The sequence below is a fragment of the Elaeis guineensis genome, chromosome 1 (assembly GCF_000442705.2).
Source record: "Elaeis guineensis isolate ETL-2024a chromosome 1, EG11, whole genome shotgun sequence".
In the NCBI taxonomy this organism is placed as follows: Eukaryota; Viridiplantae; Streptophyta; class Magnoliopsida; order Arecales; family Arecaceae; genus Elaeis; species Elaeis guineensis.
Window position 1 is genome coordinate 17588007 of NC_025993.2, and position 21812 is coordinate 17609818.

At 36.8% G+C, this 21812-nt stretch overlaps 1 protein-coding gene across 1 annotated transcript; it reads right to left on the bottom strand.

The window, feature by feature from the left end:
* Positions 1 to 11990: 11990 nt before the first annotated feature.
* On the bottom strand, positions 11991 to 15299 carry LOC105033572 (putative disease resistance protein RGA3). Its single transcript, XM_073250769.1, has one exon. It carries the CDS (start codon positions 15260 to 15262, stop codon positions 12017 to 12019), a length of 3246 nt encoding a protein of 1081 aa, XP_073106870.1. The 5' UTR covers positions 15263 to 15299; the 3' UTR covers positions 11991 to 12016.
* Between the last annotated feature and the right edge of the window lie 6513 nt (positions 15300 to 21812).

The following is a 21812-nucleotide window of genomic DNA, read 5'->3' on the forward strand; positions in this document are numbered from 1 at the left end:
AGGTGCTCTGCTCTCTGGCTGATACACTGGTGTGGGCATCCTAGTAAACTCAGAAGGGCCAGCCTCAGTATCAGGAATGAACTGGGTATCTGGTGATGCTGCCCTGAAGTCATGTACAGGAGAAGATGGACCTTCTTCTTCTACTCTGCCTTCAGTTCTGTCTTCAGCTCTTTCCTCAACTCTCTCCTCAGTTCTTTCTTCAGAGCCCTTGATCCAACCACCAACAGTCTTTGTAATTCCCATTCGATGCAGGCTGTGTTGGTTGAAAGTGTCCACATGTGAGAGCTTGGTAGGTGTCTCCCCCTCACAGCTAACTCCAAACCTCCTAAATACTCTAGTAAGGGCCATACCATAAGGCAAGTGTGCCTTGCATCTGTTCAAAGTTTCTCTCATGGCCTCTATCATAAGTGCAGGGAGGTTTAGGGGGGTCTGAGTGATGATATGAAACATTACACATATATCTCTGCCAGATAGTAGATCATGCCTACCACTCCTAGGAAAGAAGAGTTTTGTTACAATCTTATGCAGGACCCTCATCTCAATGGACAAAATCTTTGCTTCCAATTTGTTTAAATTTCCTGAAAAAGCTTCTCCTAAGATAATTCTGATCCCTTCTTCTTTAATTGGGAGTTCCATATATGAGTATCCTTCACTAGGCAACTGAAGTATTTCTCCCAATATCCTAGAATCCAGGCAGATATCAATTCCCTTGACTGTTGAAGTCACTGACCCATTTCCATAATTTAGGTTCTGGTAGAACTCTCTAACTAGATCAACATAGGTGACTTCCTTAAGAGAGCAATAAAGTTTCCATCCTTGATTTTTGATCTTGGTAGCAAAAGTAAAGCCTTCTTTCTCAAAGAACCGAAAATCTATATTTTTCCCGATTTCTACTTTTCTATCAGAAAGAGGATTTATACTGGGGCTTATGGAGGATTGAGAGAGACCTTGAGCAGGTACTGAAACTGGATCGGAAACACTGGAAGACTGAGCATGCCTTTTCTTTCGGACAATTTCCTCAGGCTCACGGATTGATTTCCTTCTTTGGGGAAGTTTCATCTTTGGAGCCATATCCAATAAAGTAGCAGACAAGAAGACTTGAATTGAGAGGAGGAGGGATCACAAGAGAGTAAAGAGGAATTTTAGTGGAGAAAGGAAGTGGATTTTGGAAGTTCGGTGAAGTGCTAGGGCACGTTCAAACCGCGCCAAGCAAAGCGAGAAAGCACAGAAAATCCTTTTGAAGGAGGCGATTTTTGGTGGAGAGTAAGAGGGAGAATTGCCTCAGAATTGATCCTTGGATTTGGAGCAAGAAGAGTTGGAGAAGACGGCTTTTGGAAGAAGAACGATGGGAAGATGAGTCGTCTCACAAACAGTAACCCTTATAAAAACAATGAACCCGTTGAAAGTTGGTGGGATTTACAAGTTTGCCATTGAGTCGACTCATGGGGGTCGACTCATGAAGTTCAGAAATTCAGGAAAAATGCAAATAAATTCCAGAAAAATTCAAAATTTTGGGAGAAGGAATTTTGCTCAATGATAAGTTTTTTTTTTTTTTAGTGGTAAATCTGAGCTTTTGGGACCAGGATAGATGTTGAAAATTGAGCTCTAAGAGTTTTTGACATCTATTCTTTGGAAATTGAGAAATTTCAGACAAATGGATCTAGAATTCCTAGATTTCTCCTAATTTCACAGAATCTATCCTCACTAAGGGCCTTTATAAAGATATCGGCTAATTAATTTTCAGTGCAAACATATTCAAGAATTATATTTTTGTTTTGAACATGTTCTCTTATAAAATGATGTCTTATTTCAATATGTTTAGATCTTGAGTGTTGAATTGGATTTTTAGATAGATTTATGGCACTTGTATTATCACATTTTATTGGTGTTTCATTAAGTTTGATTCCAAAATCTTCGAGTTGTTGCTTAATCCACAAGATTTGAGCACAACAACTTTCGGCTGCAATGTATTCGGCCTCAGCCGTAGACAGTGCCATCGAATTTTGTTTCTTGCTAAACCATGAGATTAGGTTTACTCCAAGAAATTGGCAAGTTCCACTTGTGCTTTTTCTATCTAATTTACATCCAGCAAAATCAGCATCAGAATATCCTAACAAATTAATTTGTGAGTCCTTAGAGTACCATAACCCTATAGTTTGTGTACCATTTAAGTATCTAAGGATTCTTTTAACAGCATTCAAATGAGATTCCTTAGGATTAGATTGATATCTTGCACATAAGCAAACACTAAACATGATATCAGGCCTACTTGCAGTTAAATACAATAATGAACCAATTATGCCTCTGTAGTATTTTAAGTCTACGCTTTTACCTTCATCATCCTTGTCAAGCTTACTTGAGGGACTCATTGGTGTGCCAATTGGTTTGCAGTTCTCCATTCCAAATCTTTTGAGTAGTTCCTTGGTGTACTTGCTTTGGATGATGGAGATTCTCTCTTTTGATTGTTTGATTTGGAGTCCGAGGAAGAAGGTGAGTTCTCCCATCATGCTCATCTCGAACTCTCCCTGCATAAGCTTAGCAAAGTCTTGACAAAGGGATTCATTAGTAGACCCAAAAATTATGTCATCAACATAAATTTGTATAATTAGCATATCATTTTGGTTTCTTTTAATAAATAGGGTTGTATCTACATTGCCTCTTGAGAAACCATTATTTAGTAGAAATTTGCTTAGCCTTTCATACCATGCTCTAGGTGCTTGTTTTAGACCATATAAAGCTTTATTTAATCTAAAGACATGATTGGAAAAAGCATGATTTTCAAATCCAGGGGGTTGTTCTACATATACTTCTTCAAAAATATATCCATTTAAAAATACACTTTTAACATCCATTTGAAATAGTTTGAATTTCATAAAGCAAGCATAAGCAAGTAGAAGTCTAATGGCTTCTAATCTAGCAACAGGTGCAAAGGTTTCATCAAAATCAATTCCTTCTTCTTGATTATATCCCTTAGCAACCAGTCTTGCTTTATTTCTAATTACATTTCCATGCTCATCTAATTTGTTTCTAAAGACCCATTTTGTACCAATTATTGAATAATCTTTAGGTCTTTTCACTAAGGTCCAAACATTATTTCTTTCAAATTGATTAAGTTCTTCTTGCATAGCATTAATCCAGTTATGATCATTCTCAGCTTCTTCAAAAGTTTTAGGTTCAAGTTGAGATACAAATGCACAATGATTAAGTACATCTCTAAGTGAAGAACGTGTTTTTACCCCATGCATAGGATCACCAATTATTAACTCCTTAGGGTGGTTGTGAACATACCTCCATTCCTTGGGTAAGTCATTTGTACCTTGAGGTTGTTCTTGAACTTCTTCACCTTTCTCATTTTGTTTGTCTTCTTGATCCTTGTCTTCTGGAGTTGCTGAGTCTTTCAGAGTGATCTCCTTCATACCTTCTATTAGTGAATCTGCATCATTAACACCCTCATTCTTCCTTGAAGGAAGATCGTTAGATTCATCAAAGACAACATGTATGGACTCCTCAACTACTAAAGTTCTTTTATTGAAAACTCTAAATGCTTTACTAGTGGAGGAGTAACCTAGAAGGATTGCTTCATCTGATTTTGCATCAAATTTACCAAGTTTTTCTTTGCCATTATTTAATACAAAACATCGGCAACCAAAAATATGAAAATATGCAATATTTGGTTTTCTTCCTTTCCAAAGTTCATAGGGAATTTTCTTTAAAAATTGTCTAATTAAAGCACGATTTAAAATGTAACATGCTGTGTTAATAGCTTCTGCCCAAAAATATCTTGGAAGGTTGCTTTCACAAAGCATGGTACGGGCCATTTCTTCTAAGGTTCTGTTTTTTCTTTCTACTACCCCATTCTGTTGGGGTGTCCTAGGAGCAAAGAAGTTATGGCCAATTCCATTTTCATCACAAAAATTTTCAAAGTCATGATTTTCAAATTCTGTTCCATGATCACTTCTAATATTTTGAATTGAAAACCCTTTTTCATTAGTGACTTTTCGATGAAATTTAGTGAAAATTTGAAAGGTTTCATTTTTGTGAGCTAAAAAGAAAACCCAAGTAAAACGAGAGTAATCATCAATTATTATAAATCCATATCGTTTTCCTCCTAGACTAGTGGTTCTAGTTGGTCCAAATAAATCCATATGTAAGAGCTCTAAAGGTCTAGAAGTTGAAACAGTATTTTTGGATTTAAATGATACTCTAGTTTGTTTACCTAATTGGCATGCATCACAAATTCTATCCTTTTCAAAATTCAGTTTTGGCAAACCGAGAACTAAATCCTTTTTAATTAATTTTGAGAGAGAATGCATGCTAATGTGTGCAAGTCTACGATGCCACAGCCAACTAGTCTCATTTATTTTAGCACTTAAGGAAACTAGGCATTGCATGTCTAATTTAGTTAAATCATTCAAGTCTACCATATAAACATTGCCATGCCTATGTCCTATAAATTTAATGTCATCGTTAATAGGACTTGTCACAATGCAAACAGATGATTCAAAACTTACTTTATATCCTTTATCACAGAATTGACTAATGCTAAGTAAGTTATGCTTTAAACCTTTAACTAATAAAACATTCTCAATGTATTTGGAGGGAGTGATACCAATGTTACCTATCCCGATGATCTTTCCTTTGCCATTATCTCCAAAGGTGACCATCCCTCCATCCTTAGCATCAAGCATGATGAATTGTGATTCATCACCAGTCATGTGTCTCGAGCATCCGCTGTCAAGATACCATTTTCTGTTTCCTTCTTGGGATGCTAGACACACCTGCAAGCAAAGGTCACGTTTCTGTCTTAGGTACCCAAGCTTTCTTGGATCCTTTCAGGTTAGTCAGAATGGTTCCTTTTGGAACCCATATTTTCTTTGTGTTTGCATATTTGTTAATAAGACATGTGTATGATTTATGTCCTATTCTTCCACATTTAAAACAAGTAATATTTGTAGACTTGTTACTTGAATAATAAATATCCTTCAGAAATTTTTGTTTCTTTAGGGGTTTATAACCAAGTCCAGCCTTATCATATATAGGTTTCTGATTTTCAAGGATCATATTTAGTTTGTTTGAACTTAAGGTGAACTTATCTACTATAGATTTCAGCTTGTTCATTTCATCCTTTAAGTTTTGATTTTCTTGAATCAAGGTGAATTTTTCAATTGAAAGATTTTCAGCTTGTTTCACTAAGGACTGATTTTCCAATTTCAGCTCTTTGTTTTTCTTCCCTAGTTTCTTTAATTCATCAATTGAATCATAGAATGCTTCATGCAATTCTTCAAAAGTAAATTCACTAGTGGATTCAGAAGTTACCTCATTTTCATGTGCCATCAGGCACAGGTTGGTTTATTCTGTTGAGGTTTTCTCGTCGGAGCTTGAGTCATCACTCGCACTCCAGGTCGCCATCATTGCCTTCTTTTTGAACTTCTTTGGACCTTTCTTCAATTGTGGACATTCGGATCTGAAATGTCCTGGCTTCTTGCACTCGTAGCATATAGGGGGTTGATCTTTCTCCTTTTCTTTGCTTTGATCCCCTTTTGTGAATTTCTTTCTCATCCCCTGTTTCTTTTTTCTTAGAAACTTCTTAAATTTCCGGATGATGAGAGCCATCTCTTCATCCTGATCTTCATCTTCAGAGTCATCCATTTCATAATCAGGCGAAGTTGTGGATTTGAGGGCAATGGTTCTTTTCTTTTTGACTTCATCCTCTTGATGTTGCTTCATGCTAAGTTCATGAGTCATCAAGGATCCAAAAAGCTCTTCTAGAGGTAGAGTGTTCAAGTCCTTTGCTTCTTGGATGGCAGTCACCTTGGCTTTCCAAGTTCTTGGCAGTGACATGAGAATCTTCCTTACAAGTTCACTGTTAGTATAAGATTTGCCAAGACTCATTAAACCATTGATTATATCAGTAAAATGAGTAAACATAGCAGTTATGGATTCATCATGCTCTATTTTGAACAATTCATATTTATGTACAAGCATGTTTATTTTAGACTCTTTTACTTGATTTGTTCCCTCATGGGTGACTTCTAACCTATTCCATATTTCTTTAGCAGATGCACAAGTAGAAATGCGATTAAATTCACTTGCATCTAGTGCACAATAAAGAACATTCATGGCTTTGGCATTTAATTGTGCCAATTTCTTGTCAACCTCATCCCATTCTTTCTCGGGTTTGGTTGACTCCTCACCATCTATAATCTTGGTGGGTGTGTGAGGACCATTCACTATGATACTCCACATATCATAGTCGAGTGCTTGTATGAAAATCTTCATCCGAGCTTTCCAATAGGTGTAATTAGACCCATTGAAAAGTGGAGGTCGGTTTGTTGATTGCCCCTCGGCTAGAGAAGTACCAACATGGGTTGCCATAGATCTTTGGCTCTTTGATTATTAGATCAAAGAAGGGCTAGAGCACCGGCTCTAATACCACTTGTTGCCCAGCTATGCAACCCAAGAGGAGGGGTGAATTGGGTTTCTAAAAAATTTTAAGCCCAACAGATTACTTATGAAGATCAAAACAAAGACTTTAATTCAATATTAATTACCTAAAGCAGGAATGCAAGAATATAATAAAGAAATAAAGTGAAGCGATAAAGCACACCACAAACACAAGGATTTATAGTGGTTCGGTGCTAACCTTGCACCTACATCCACTCCCCAAGATCCTACTTGGGAATTTCAATCCACTATCCTTTGTATTCAACCCGAATACAAAACGTCGGAAACTCCGACACTAGCTATCTCAAGCTAGATCACTTGTTTCTCGGGTACAAGTAAACCCAAAACACTCCGATTTCAGGTTCGGATCAACCTTTCCTTATTTTGGAAATCCTCCAAAAATAAGAACAAAAACTCACAAAGAGTAAGAAAAATTTGAGCACAGATTAATACAATAACAACTCCTTAAATGAGCGAATATAACAATAAAAGCTTTACTCAAATGAAGAACCCCTTTTTCGGATTTTCTCAAAGTGGATGAACGCTTGAATGCTTGAGAAGAGGTTGATTGTTGATTGAAGATCTCTTGAAAGCTTTGAACGATCTCTAGATCAAGGTTGAAACAATAGGCGTGAAGAATTCTCTCCTTGAAAGATCTTGCTTTTTTCTTTCACAATCTCTCTGGTATATTGTGGATCCTCTCTCTTTTTGGATTTTTCGTTGATCTCAGGCTTTTTCGTGCAGATTTTGGATCCTCTCTTCTGTTCTTCTCATTTTTGATTTCACGTTTGATCCGCTATTTAATCTGTAATTTCTTTTATCATTTTAAGCATTTTGTAGCATTAGAAGCAAGAGAAAACAATTTAGGTAGATAAAGAGCCGTTAGAGGATTTTTAGGAAGCATAAATGGCAATTAAAACGGGCAAAAAAATAGCCGTTGCTGACATTTCCCGTCGCAGGGGTCGACTCATGAGTCGACTCATGCTTCAGGGGTCGACTCATGAGTCGACCTCTGTTGCAAAAATCAGAGAATGCGTTTCTGGAAATTTTTGGCTCAAATTAGCAGGGGTCGACTCATGAGTCGACTCACAGGTCATGCCAAGCCAGAAAACTAGCGTGCCAAGGAGAATTTTTGCGTGCCAATCAGCTCACAGTGCCATGAGTTGACTCATGAGTCGACTCATGCACTTCAAACCTTCATAACTTCAAAAATATAAGTCCAAACACAATAAAATTTTCACCAATAGATTTCAAATCATTTGTTCTACCAAATGGTACTATCAAATCAGGATTTTAGTGAAATTACGATTTTGCCCTTGAAGAGCATAAGGACTTTTTCATTTTAAAATTATTTGTATCCCTTCAATCTGCTTTGTAATCATCAAAATCAATCTAGGAGCAACACTGGAGCATTCGCTCTTATCCACCAATTATTGGAGAAGACGTACAGGAGCAAAAGAAGGATGAGGAGGATGATAAAGAGGATCTTACATGATCTTTTTTTGACATATATGTAATTTTGATACTTGTAAAGCACTATCTATATGCAAAATTGTACAATTTATATTTTAGTATAATATAAGTAATTTTATATTTATAATTATGTTAAATAATTATTATTTTATTTATAATAGATTTTAGAAAATGTTATTACTTGTTATTATGATTAAAGTAGATTTTAAAATATTTATTTATGAATTTTTTAGAAAAAATTAAAAACTATTAGTAATGATTTTAGCAATGATATTTACTATCGCTAATAGTTTTTTTAAAATTTTAATTAAAAAAATTAAAAAATTATTAGCGATGGCAGTAACAATGATAACTGCCGTCGCTAATAATTTTTTAGTATTTTAATTAAGAAAAAATTAAAATTCTTAGCGATGATTTTTGTCACTAATACCATCGCTAATTATCTTTATTAACGATGGAGAAATTGCCACCGCTAATAATGGTAATTAGCGACAACATTATTTCTATCGAAATTTTAGCAATGGGAGTCTGTTGCTAAAGCATTAACGGTGGATAAGTTGCTATTAGCAATGGCAATTAGCCATTGCTAATAGTATGTTTTCTCTCAAAAGTGACACTTTTGTATAGGAGTATCGGCATCTAGAGTTAGGACAATAGAAGGGAGTAAGTTACTATTTTTTTCTACTTCTACATTATTTTTTCTACCAAAAAAATTCTAAGTAATTTTTGTATGATACTCCTAAGGAGCATAGCAAGGTTTTGCATTGGTTGGTAGCTTCTTTTACGTAAAATGTTTGTGCTAGAGTCTTTAGATTTTGTGGAGCGTTTTGTCTATTTATTTGGGTGAGACGAGATGTCTGTGTTACTAAACGACTTGATTTATCCTATCTCCTATCCAGCTCCAGCTCGAAGACTTCCATCCGATCACATCCTAAGCCAGCAAAAAATGCCATGGCAGCATTGTCAGTGGGGACCATCAATAGAGCAAGAGAGATGCTAAACTAGCACTAACCCAATGATCCAGATTCATCATGGACCACGGATAATTGATTAATTAGAAGGAAGATAAGGAATTAAATACGTGGTGGGGTGTGTTGTTAAGGAGAAAAAAGGCATCAAATTACATGATTGCACTTGTTGTTATGACACATGAAACAAAAAAAATGGAGGAAAACGGAATAAATTATTAATGATCCACGGTGAAGCTAGCGCAACTAACTATTTTTTTGTTGGTTGGGATGTGGAGACGGGATGGGATTTTTAGAAAATCAATTAATTATATGAGTATTTTTTGAAAATAATTTTTTGAATGAGATTTGAATATGGAAAGAAAAATTAGGATTGAATTTTGAAAGATTTGGACATTCTCATTTCCCTTGAAATTGGAATAGAAATATAACTCTTCTAACTAAATAGTTAGAATGGGAGTTTTTCTTTTCTATTTTCATGCTAAAGTCCAATTCCCCCCAACCAAATTTACCTCTAACATTTTTATCATAAGAAAATTGTTGTATCCCTAAAATGACAATAAATGAGCAAAGTTGGCATTTTAAGTCTAACCAAAATCTGGATTTACAGCCTTATTGAGTACTCTCTTCTTCTTTTCTTTTTTTTTAAACACAGTAGCACTCACAATATTGTACAAAAAAAAAAAAACTCTTTTTCTTTTCTTTTTTTTTTTTAACACAGTAGCACTCACAATATTGTACAAAAAAAAAAAAACTCTTTTTCTTTTCTTTTTTTTTTTTAACACAGTAGCACTCACAATATTGTACAAAAAAAAAAAAAAATCATTAAAGATGCTTGTCTTACTAACCAAGTCAGGTTTCTAAGTTTCATGACCACTGCAAAGAATGAAAAGTTATTTTTGTCATTATACTATCCTATCCTACAACTAAAGCCACTTTTTGGGAAAGAAAAAAATTAGAAGCCAATCTAGCAGGCCCAATGATGGTCGTATATTAAATGCTGTGCATTTATGCTATATGAAATTCCATTATTGCTAATATACATCTGATTTTTATATCATTTATAACAACAAATTTAAGGATGGCAAGTGGGTTGGGTTGGGTCAAATATGGGTCAAATACAAGTGGAACTAGAAATATGTCAATACAGACCCCACTTGTTTGTTAGGCAAGCCAAAACTCTATAATAGAATCCAACCTATTTTTTAAATCGATAATGCATCATAGCCTTCCTAACCTATTTAATAAATAAGTCAAATCAGCTTAAACCTATTTTAGATGCGTCTTATATGGGTCGGGTTGTAATTGTGTTGACCTAAGGCAACTATTAAATGGATCGATAGTTAAATGTTTCCGACTCTAAATCTAAAAGTAGCCTATTTAACAAATGGGTTAGGTCAGACAAATCAATTTATAATCTGAACTTGTTTTTACCAAATCTGAACATGTTTAATTCAGAATGGTTGCAAGTAAAGTTGATGCACAAGATCATAGATTGCCACCTTGCTATACCATGCACTCGTATCCTTGTCGTAGCACACTTTGGCAATCTAGTTTATCAACTAGATAGTTTAGGTGGCTTAGAAGGAGTCATTTTTGTAGAGGAAAGAGAAATTCCAAGAGCCCCATCTTGAGCAGCAATTTCCTCTATGATATTAAGTGCCCCCTTGGAATTCTTTCTGAAGGGCCTCAAAGAGTTTTTTGGAGTCGGGAAAGCACTTCTAGCCTGCGTATTTGATAAAAAATCTAAAACAACTTTTTAGTCATCTCTAAAGTTGAAAAATATCTACTAAGCAAAAGCTCCAATTTGGGGTTTCTCCATAATAGCACTTTCTGAAGTATGTCGAAAAGCTATTTTTATAACCAAAATACCCTTAAAATTTATAATTATTACATAATTTATTATAATATTTAGATTAAAATATAATGTATAAATTATATATCAACAATACTTTAAATTATATACATTAATATGAAATAGTTTATAATATAATACTATTATAATATTATTTTAAAATAATAATGACACGTTCACATATCATAATAGTGCTATATAATGTTATGATGTATTAATGTATAATAATAATTATATGAAAATACTGTATTAAATTATCAACCAATAATAGATAGGTTATATTATATGGTATTATACTATGCTGATATTATGATTTTATGATGTTACTATCATAATTATATTATATTATATTATATATTCTTTATTATCATTTTCTCGTGCTAAAAATACTTTCTTCTTTCGGCTATCAAATGGACACTAAAGTTTCCCAATACTTCCAGAAGTATAGTTAAATTTTTGGTTAAAAGCTCTGCTACCAGCAATAATTTCAAATAGAGTCTAAATACATGAAACTGTGCGTAAGCGTCTTTATAAGTCTATTTCAAGAGTCTAGTTGTGCGGGCATTCCTACGATCAAAAGACAAAAATCCCAGGCGTGAGTTTCTAGACATGGTCTTGATGGTTTCCAGTGGCAAACTGTCAGGCATATTAAGCCCTCCACCTCAGGGTTGTTAGCCTAGCCAAAGATCAGGCTCATGAAATTAAAAAAAATATTCAGTTCTTATACTTGTGATCTAGGAGGTGATTTGACCATTCGAAGATTCCTGTCTGCTCCAACAGACAGGCTTTTATAGATCTGGCCAATCTTTAATCACAAACGTAAGATGTACTGCCAAAAAAAATCACAAACGTAACATAAAAGAAGTGCCGAGATTAGACAATAAAAATTTATCTCTAAGATTGATCAAGAAGGACAATATGAATTCTTTAGGTTACATTCAGGATAATGATACAATACCACCAATACCATCAATCCACTAGGAAATAGAAGTTACAGATTAGATATCCAAGTCCAATAGACAGTTTAGACAAGGCAAAATTAAAAAAAAAAAAAAAAAAAAAAAAAAAAAGGTAAAAAACACCGAGCAGGTCCATCCCATGCCACCTGCTAAATTCACACGAAATTGTACCTGGGAATAGAGAAAATTAATAATATGAGATTAACGGCATAATGGCCACCGGTCTAATGTTGATAGACCAATTAAAGAGGGAAAGGTGAACGTAATGGAAGTAGAAATCACCTTGCTGAAGAGAGGGGCACTTGCACACCCCGATTTTAGCCTTCCGTTTGCTCGTTGGTTTGAAAGGTGGGAGGGGGTCCCTTGGTATATCGTATCCATGAGGAACCATCTATGTCTCGGATCCGAACCTCAGGGATCCACTGGATGAAATTTGGTGTATCCTTCAGAAAGCTCTTAAACAGTGCTGAGCCGCATGTCAGTACAAATTTTCTGAGATTCTGGACCGCAGTCGGAGCATTTTGATGCTGCCCGAGTAGTTCCAATAACCACTGGGGGAGGTGCTCCGATTGTTGATCAGGATTATTGGAAACATCTGGGAGGCACTCCGGGGAGTGACCAGTGGGTATCTCTGAGGGCCCCTGTAGCACAAAAGGATGTTCCAGGACCACGACCAGGAATTGCAACTTTCCGACATTCTCCACATGCTCTAATCTTGGGCAATTCAGTATATGCAAAGATTTCAACATGGGAAGGTTGGATACTCTTTCTAACGTCAGGTGTCTGTCAATGTGGAGAGTGCCAGTTAAGGAGAGGTTTTTGATTTCTCTCAGGTTGTGGGCGTCCATAATTTGCAGTTGTTGCAAGTTGGTGGCATACCCCAGACCTTCCGGAAGAGCTATTAGCTCGGGACAGTTCTCCAGATGCAGGAACTTGAGATGCGGCAACAACTTAGAGGCTCCTCTAATTTCATCACCAACCTCTTCCACCGCACCTAATGACCATTCTTTCCAGTTGCGCATGTGTTTGAGTTGCAGGTATTCAAGCCTAGGAAATGCAGTTACTCCTGAGCCACGCCGACCAAGAAGCTCGGGTCCAATCGTTGAGATCGCATCTGCTCCTGAAATCCGAAGGAATTTCAGCTGGGGCAATAGGCCTAGCGGAGGAAGTTGCCGGCATGACCTACATTTATCAAGTTGCAAGAATGCCAGGTGAGGAAAGGAGGCACCCAGTGAGGATGACATCAACCAGCCGGGAAACCCGCTGCCAAAGAAGTCGTGGAACCGAAGGTCTTCCAGGTTGGATGGAGGAGAGAGGTTGTTGCATATCTTGTTCACTTTCTGGATTGCGTCCTCCCCGCATCGTGGCTGATTATTCTCAGCCTCGGGTGGAAGCCAGCACAAAACCAATTTTCTGAGAAAGCAAATGCTCGCGAGTGCCGAAGCTCCAGCTCGTGACCTCTCCAACCTGTCTATCCGGAGCACTCTCAGCTGGGACAGAGATTGCAGCTCCTGCAAATCGCACCCCTGGTCTTGCTCGCCTCCATCATCACCGACAACAAATCCTTCAAGAGAGACGAGATTTCTCAATTTGCCTATTCCTTTTGGGAGATGGCTTAACGGAGTCTTGTCGAGGCCAAGGCATCTTAGATTGCACAACCTCGTGATGGCCTTGGGAAGCGTGTGCAGGGATTTACAGCCAGAGAGTTTCAACGTCTGCAGATTTTGAAGGTGTCCGATAGACTCTGGTAAATTTTTGACATTCGTTCCATCAAGATCCAGGTACCTTAGATGTAACAGGTTTCCAATGGAGTCTGGAAGGCTCTCCAGCCCTGTGCCGGTCAAGTCCAAAACTCGTAGCTGCCCGAGTCTTCCAAGATCATGCTCAACTATCTTTGTCCCGGCACTATCCCACACAATTAGAGTCCTCAAGCATTTCTGCTTTTTCACCGCATCAGGGATATCTAGCCTCTCTCCCATGTTTGAAACTGACAAGCGACGAAGCTTGATCAAGCGGTTCGTGTTATATGCGTTTTCACCACCAACAAAAGTATTCTCATCTCCTATCAAAAATAGAGCAAGAGAACGTAGCAGATCATGCATTGTGCACCAACTCTCATCTACAAAATAAGGATCAAGTCGTAAAAGATTCCTGCAAATCAACTCTTTGTAGTAATCTTCAGCTAAATCTTCTAGCAATACATCGCCTTGTGATTTTACAAAACCTTCAGCCAACCAGTACCGAACAAGATCATCACGGTGCATCCGAGAATCCTCAGGATATAATGAGCAGAAAAGAAAACATTGTTTCAGATCAGATGCTAAATCTTCGTAGCTTAAAAATAAGGCTCCTGGGAGTTCTGTCTGAAGTTGGCTCATAGACCATGCATCACTTCTCAGAACATTATTCCACTCTATTATGCTTCTCTTCTTCAACTTTAGAACCCCTGCTATGGTTTTGATTGCAAGAGGAAGGCCATCACATTTTTTAACAATTTTAAGACCAATGTCTCTTAAACTAAAGATCTCTTCCTTTTCATCATCTCTAAAGACTTTCTTGCATACCAATGCCCAGCCATCATCAGTATCCATTTTGTCAACATGGTGGACAAGTGCTCTCATATTCGTAGCCACATTTATGTCTCGAGTGGTGATCACAATCCTACCACCAGCCGTTGCACTTTCTAAAGGATATCTGAGCAGATCCTCCCATACTTTTGCTTCCCATATATCATCTAACACAATAATGAACCTTTTTGAAAGGACAGAGGAAAGATAGGGTACGAGTTCAGCTTTTGTCTTAGCCTGCCTATAATTTCCTCCCGCACTCCTAATCATCTCTTTCAGCAACTCTGTCTCTGAAAAATCCTTGGACACACACACCCATACTCGCATAGGAAAGTTTTCTTTTATTCTTTCATCACTGTATATATTAGAAGCAAGAGTAGTTTTGCCGATTCCACCCATCCCAACAATCCCCAAAATCCAGCATTTTTGTTTATCTTCTTTGACTAATAAACCCACAAGACCCAGGGTAGCTTCTTCGATTTGTTTCCCTACGATATCAGAATTAACCTCAATGGGAAATGTCCGACGAGGATTCACTCTGCTCACTTCGACATCTTGGTTAGTGTATTCTAGTTTAGGCAATGCTGATCTATCCTCTACAATCTCTTTCAGCCTATTATTAAGATCTCTAATTCTGTTACCAATTTCACGGCGGAACTTCATACAACTGAAGCAAGAAAATAAAGGGAAGGGATGGCATACCACAGAAATGGATTGATGGCTTTCCAATAATTTGCTGCCTTTGATGGTACAAAGGTCGATGATATCATCCGCATCATACATGATGTCTTTCAACTCCCTCACCCAATTACCGATGTTCGAGTCTTCATGCCTCTTCCGCTCTGCATTTTCAAGAAAACCTCTTATCCTTTCCAGTCTTGTTTGGAGCTTTTGGAGGTCATCCTTCACTTTGAGCGTGATTGACACCTCACCCTCTACAAAATTCGTGAGTTGGATCACGAATCCTTTCACAAAAGCATCTACGATCATTGCCATCTTTTGAGAAGGGAAGCTCCTGATACTTCAAGAGAATTCGAAACTGCGAGACACCACGGATCCTTGCAAACCTATGTATAAAGATTCAAATGAAAGACCCTATGAGTCAAGGGAAATGCCGCACAAAAAAGAAAATAAAAAGCTTGTTGGAAGATAGAAATGGATTTAGACAACGACTTTTTCATTAATAAATATTTTTTCCATCATTATTTACGAAGAAACGAAGGAAAAGGACAATTGATGCTTATGAGGCAGGCTTTGCAATTACCGCAGGTTCCCTTGTCCGCTATATTGGCCATTTTTAATTACTTCTAAGTTTTTTTTTTCTTTTATGTACATATCTTCTTAAATATTAAAATTTATATAAATATTTTTAAATTAATAAATATATTTATAAAATATTTATTTTATATATATATATTTTTTACATATATATCTACATCATCTAATATCGTTAAAAAATTAATAATTTATAATTAAAATAATTGAAATATCCTTAATGGATAGATATGTAAAAAGAAATATTTATAAAGATATATATGTAAATACGAACTTTATAAGGATATTTGTATAATTTAATATATTTAGGAGGATATACATGTAAAAAAAATATTTTTTTTTTTATCTATTGAAACTTGTTTTAACACTCAAATTGGTTTAGTAAATGCTCATTAATATTTTCTATAACAATAATCCTTGAAAAAAGATCGATTTAATGATTAGATAACCAAAAAGATTTGTTATTGAAAAGAGGGGAAGTTCAAATGGTCGGATAAGTTTTAGCAAGACCCATAACATATTATCCACTTTTGAAATAAAAAGATAATTTATTAATTTTAATTTAAATAAATATAATTTAGCTAATGAAATCAGTTGAACTACTATATCAAAGGTATTCATGTAAAAAAAAATTTATGAAGTTATGCATACAAATATCAATTTTGGAAGGGTACTCATGTAAATCCAATATTTTAGAGGATATTCACATAAAAAATCAAAGAATTTTTTTTTTGCATGTCAAACCTACTAAATATATGAAATTACATGAATACTTACAAAATTTCTATTTGTATATATATCCTTATAAATATTTTTTTTGGATATAAATCTATTAAGGGTATTTTAACTATTTCAATTTTAAACTGCTAATTTCTTAATGGCATTAGATAGCACGGATATGTATACAAAAAAAATAGAAGGATATACACATAAAATAAGTATTTATGAGGTATATATGTGAATATTAATTTTAGAAGGGTATCACACAAATTCTAACATTTAGGAGGTAGAATTTTAGGAGGGTATGTGTGCAAAATATTCTAGTTCTGAATTAGTCTTATGTTTAGAATATAATTAGAATATAATCAAATAATAAAGCTTGAATGAGTCTTATATTTTATATGTACAATAAGTCAGGTGTTTACACTATTTCCAGATAAGTGACTATGACGAATAGATCGATCAACAATAGGTCTTAGAAGGTCATCTAGTGTGAACTAAATAGTTGCAGATCTTTGAATTTATTTTTTGTAGGTCGAATAAGATATTCTAGAAGGATGTAGCCTTCGATCAAGTATCCAAATGTAGAACAGTAACTCTACTAGTAGGTTAAAGTATTCAACTAGTAAGCTGAAGTTTTATTCTACCACAAGCTAAATTATACTTGGCCAGCAAGCCAAAGCTATACTTGATAAGTGGATCATACTCGACCAACAGGCTGAAACTAATGGCCCATATACCAGCTACTACTAGAAGGATAATAACCTCAAATTGAGTATTGGGGTGCTGAAATAGCAAGAGTGCATGTTGGAACACCAATAGCATAGACCGAGGTATCAGAATGTAGACCAAATATGAAGGTGCACATTGAAGAGGGAGAGGGCCATCAGCTTTGGACAGAACTTTTAGTAGAATAGAACCTAAGTAAAATGTTTAGCTAGGAATTACCGTAATCCAAAATATGGGAGAAGTGGTAGCACTATCCAAAATGTAGGACTAGTGTAATTAGAGAGATAATTGCCCTATATGGTAACAATAGCCCACATCACATCAAATAGCCAAGCAGGTATCATAGATAACTATCAACACCTACCCCAACAATTGATAAGAGACACTTGGAAATATCTTATTTATTTTATCTTTTAGTTGTCTTTATCATTTATCTCTTGGCTCTTAGTTCATAGCTCAGGACTTTAGTCACCGCCTCCTCTCCCAAGACCGACACCCATGGCTGAAAAATCTTTTAGGTCAAGGCCGTAGGATCCACTATCATCTATCCTATTTAGTCTGAATTCCAATGGCACACCCACACACATATTTAGACAAGCTATTGACTTGTTTCCTTTCCATCGTGATATGCAAGAAGAGACAGGAAACACTAGGCATGTTAAGGTTTGGGTGTTTGAGTCAAGTTTATATCAATTGGGTGTCAAATCTTAAACCTAAACTCAACTCGAAAGATCAGGGAGTGTGACTTTGATTTCATATCATTGGGTTTGGATAAAAGTCTCGAGCTTGCAGGTTGGAGTAATAGCCTACTTAGATCATGATTAGAGAGAAAGTAGTAATACAGCCAAGGCGCATCTACAAAAAGGATGTTTGGCCACCAAAGAAACATATGCATGTAGATCCTCCTATGCTACAGATATATTGGGAAAATATGCAAGTTATTCATTCCATGTAAGCATGTGGCAATTCTCTCCCATCTCTTGGATATGAAAGAGAAACCAACAAACCTTTGTTCTCTTTTATATCCTATCACATTGCATGTTGAGACCTTAGTAATAGCCAATATATTGGCAGTGTATTTGATTCACGACCTAAATTGAAATCAGAATCAAAATGAGATGGACTCGAATGGGAATCAGAATGACTATACCTCCAATTCATTTAGTTCGCGACTAGAATTGAAATTAGAACCAGAATGGGTTTTAAATACTAGAGGAGAATAGGGAATAAATTTTAGGGGATTGGGATATTCTCATTCTCCTCTAAGATTGGAATGAAAATGATACTCTCCTAAACGAAATAGCTGGAATGAAAATCACTCACTCCCATTTCTATTCTAAAGCCTAACTCCTCTCAACTAAACATGCCGTAGATTTCTCAATGTCAAGATTATCAAATTGCATCTTGTGGGGCTATGCACTTTCAACTCCTATCTTGAAATGTCAACTTGTGACAATATCCTGGAACAAAATTGCCCAACTTATGATTACACCTTGAGGTATATACTCTTGCAACCTAATGAGTCTTATTTGGGTTGAGTTCAAGTTGACAAGATTCATATATAATCTATTTCAGGGTTGTATATATATTAATTTTGATTTATATCTAACACATTGGTTTTATTTTGTACTCAAGTATAAGTCCAACCATTTGGGGTTGATTTTTAGTAATTTCAAATTTTGCATTTTAATTTTTTATCTTATTTTTACATGTACTTAATTCATCTTTTAATTTGCTTGCCTTTTACTCAAACTTGAAATTTTCGCAATCATTTTTTTACACTTTTGACGATTTTCATTTTTTATCATATCTCAATCTTGTACTATTATATTGACTTTTACTTGAATATTATATTTAAATTTATTTATTGGGAGCCTCAATTTATGTTTCCAAGTTTTATTTTCAATTATTAGAATAGATAATATTATTACTGTTGGGAGTAATTTGGAATGGCCAATGATGTATGAAGATTCAAGCCCATTATGACCCATCGGGTCCATATCAGTGCCTCTCAAGCAGCCTAATTATTGTGGTTTATCCGACCTCTGGTCGATAGACATCTATTCCGACCCCTGATCAAAGGCTATTCTATCCGACCTCTCATCAGTATATTTTTGATCCAACTTCTGATTAAAAAAGCTAGTCGGATTGTACACCTTAAGCAGTGTAGTCGCATGATTGATTATGACTCGTCCGACCCTTGGTCGGTGTGTGTTTGGTCCAACCATTGATCGGAGAATCAGCTAGTCGATCTCCAATTGCATTCGATCCCTACACGGCTTGCATATCGGAACAATCCCTGATCAGCATAATAACTGTGGATCAGCTAGTCTTCTGGATCAATCCACCTAATCGAGCTTTGATCGAAAACTATCAGTCCCAACTCCTAGTCGGCATGCTACACTTTTTGATCTCTCCTCGAAAGCAGATTGATTGAGCTCAGATTCAAAAGGCAGGTAACAACTGGCCATAGCTGTCAATACTATCCGACTATGGCTGTCAATACTATCTGACCATAGCTGTCAATACATCTGGGTATAACTATTTGATCCTGAGAATCTTTCAGATGTAACCATCTGATCCTAAGAATCACAACCAAATAACCGCACCAGATTCGATCAGTCTATCTATCAAAAATAGTTACACAGTCGTCTCCTCTATAAATACTCAAACCCTGAGGATTCAGGTAAGTAATCTATCTTAGAGAGCTAAAACTCTACTTCTCTGTTTGTGCATTTTGACTTGAACGTCGGAGGATCTCGTCAGAGCACAATCCTCCGATCCAAACTTTTTTGCAGGTTACTCCAGCACTGTGCCTCCTTGTCTTTCGGTGTCAACCAGAAACAAGTCACAACAAATAGAGGAAGGGCTGAATCTCAGGTCCTATAAAAAGAAGAAAACAAGTCAGAAACTCTCAAAAAAAGCTCCACACAAGACTTCCTCCCGACGAACCCACACCTTCATCTCCTAGTAGGTGCAGAATGAAATAAATCACTCTGCTCCTGCACCTCTAGCGATGGCAGAAGTTCCTGCGCTGGTGGAGCAACCCACAATGGTGATCGTGGAGCAATTCAACCTATTTTTTTAGCAGGTGCAACAATTAATGACTATCATTCAGGTAGTGATCCAGCCTCCACCGACACGGTCGGCAAATCAAATCCAAATCCTTCCATCCCAGTGACTAATGATGGATCATACTCAAGAGCCAAGGAGATAGCGGTCTCTGAGTCCTTAGTCGAGATATGATTCAACCTTCGACTGACGATCTCCTCCGTGCACTGAAGTGCATACCAATCGAGATATGAGAGTCAAGCGAAGACTTCAAAAATAAGATCAGAAGATCCAGCAAATTTACAACAACCCATCAGCACCATCCAATAGGTTCGATTCTGAACTGCCTTTTGTGACGAAAATCCTCCAGGAACCTATCTCACCAAACTTCAAGCTAGATTCCTCAGCTGGAGAGCTATGACAGAACCATAAACCCCGTCGATCATGTCAACAGCTTCTGAGCAGTCAAGCTCCTTCAGGAAGCCTCTGATGCTATCCTATGCCGAGTCTTCCCCTCCACCGTGAAGGGGGCGACCCGATATTTGTATTCCAGTTTGAAGCCGACTTCTATTCACTCTTTTCAGTAGCAAAGCTAAGCCTTTGCTGCCCACTTCATCACCAGCTGGAGATAACAGAAGCACTCAAATTACCTCCTGACCATCAAACAGAAGGAGGGTGAGTCCATTCGATCTTATGTAGCTTGATTTAATAAAGCTATGTTGGAAGTTTGCGATCTAGATCACTCGATCACAATGTCCACCCTGAAGGGTGGATTGTTGACGAACTACTTCAAAAAGTCACTGTTGAAGACCTTTCCCTAAGATTTTTCAGAAATACTAGCTCGGACAGAAAAATATGCTCGATTGAAAGATTCTCTGATGGAAAAAACCACCCGAATAACCCTAATTATGGAGAATCAAGAGCAGAGCAGGGCTCGCTCGCCCAAGTGAAATGATGGAAATCACCACCGTTCAAGATCCCCATCGAGGAGAAGGAATATTTTGCCAAGGAGAAATCATTCACCTTCGAGGCGATTTGGCAATCTCACTCCTTTGAATACTTCTAGGAGATAGATTTTGATGGAGGTGCAAGTCAAGCTATCTCCACCTCCTAAGATGTGGATAAATCTGGGATGCCACAATTCAGACAAGTATTGCCTCTATCATCATGACCACGATCATGACACTGAAAATTGTTACCAGCTCAAAGAGAAAATTGAGCATTTGATCCGAGAGGGGAGGCTGGATCGGTTCATCCGATGACAAGGTCCTCCACACCAATATCCTCCAAGGGCTGGGCATCAGCAGCGAAGACATCTCACGCTTTAGCAGCAACAGTGCCAACCCCCTCAACCTCAACCAGCACTAGTACAACTGTAAGTGGAGGGGCAAGCGGTAGTAGAAGATCGACCCTTGTGGAGTGAAATTCATATGGTAATCGGAGGATCGTCTGGATCGGTGGAGCCGCATGCGGTGAAGAGGCCTCAGCTCGAGAAGCCAATGATCTTCACTGAACAAGATGCTAAAAGTGTACAAACCAGGCACAATGATGCGGTGGTTATTACTACTAATATAGCTGACTATAATATACACCGTATTTTTATCGATAATGAAAGTTCTATCGATATTTTGTACTTTGCTACTTTCATTGTAATGGGGTTTGTTTCCGAATAGTTGGATAAATTTAGTACTTCGATCCAAGGTTTCTTTGGGAGTTTGGTAAGTCTAGAGGGGATTATCAGACTGTCACTTATCTTGAGAACCAAACCCAA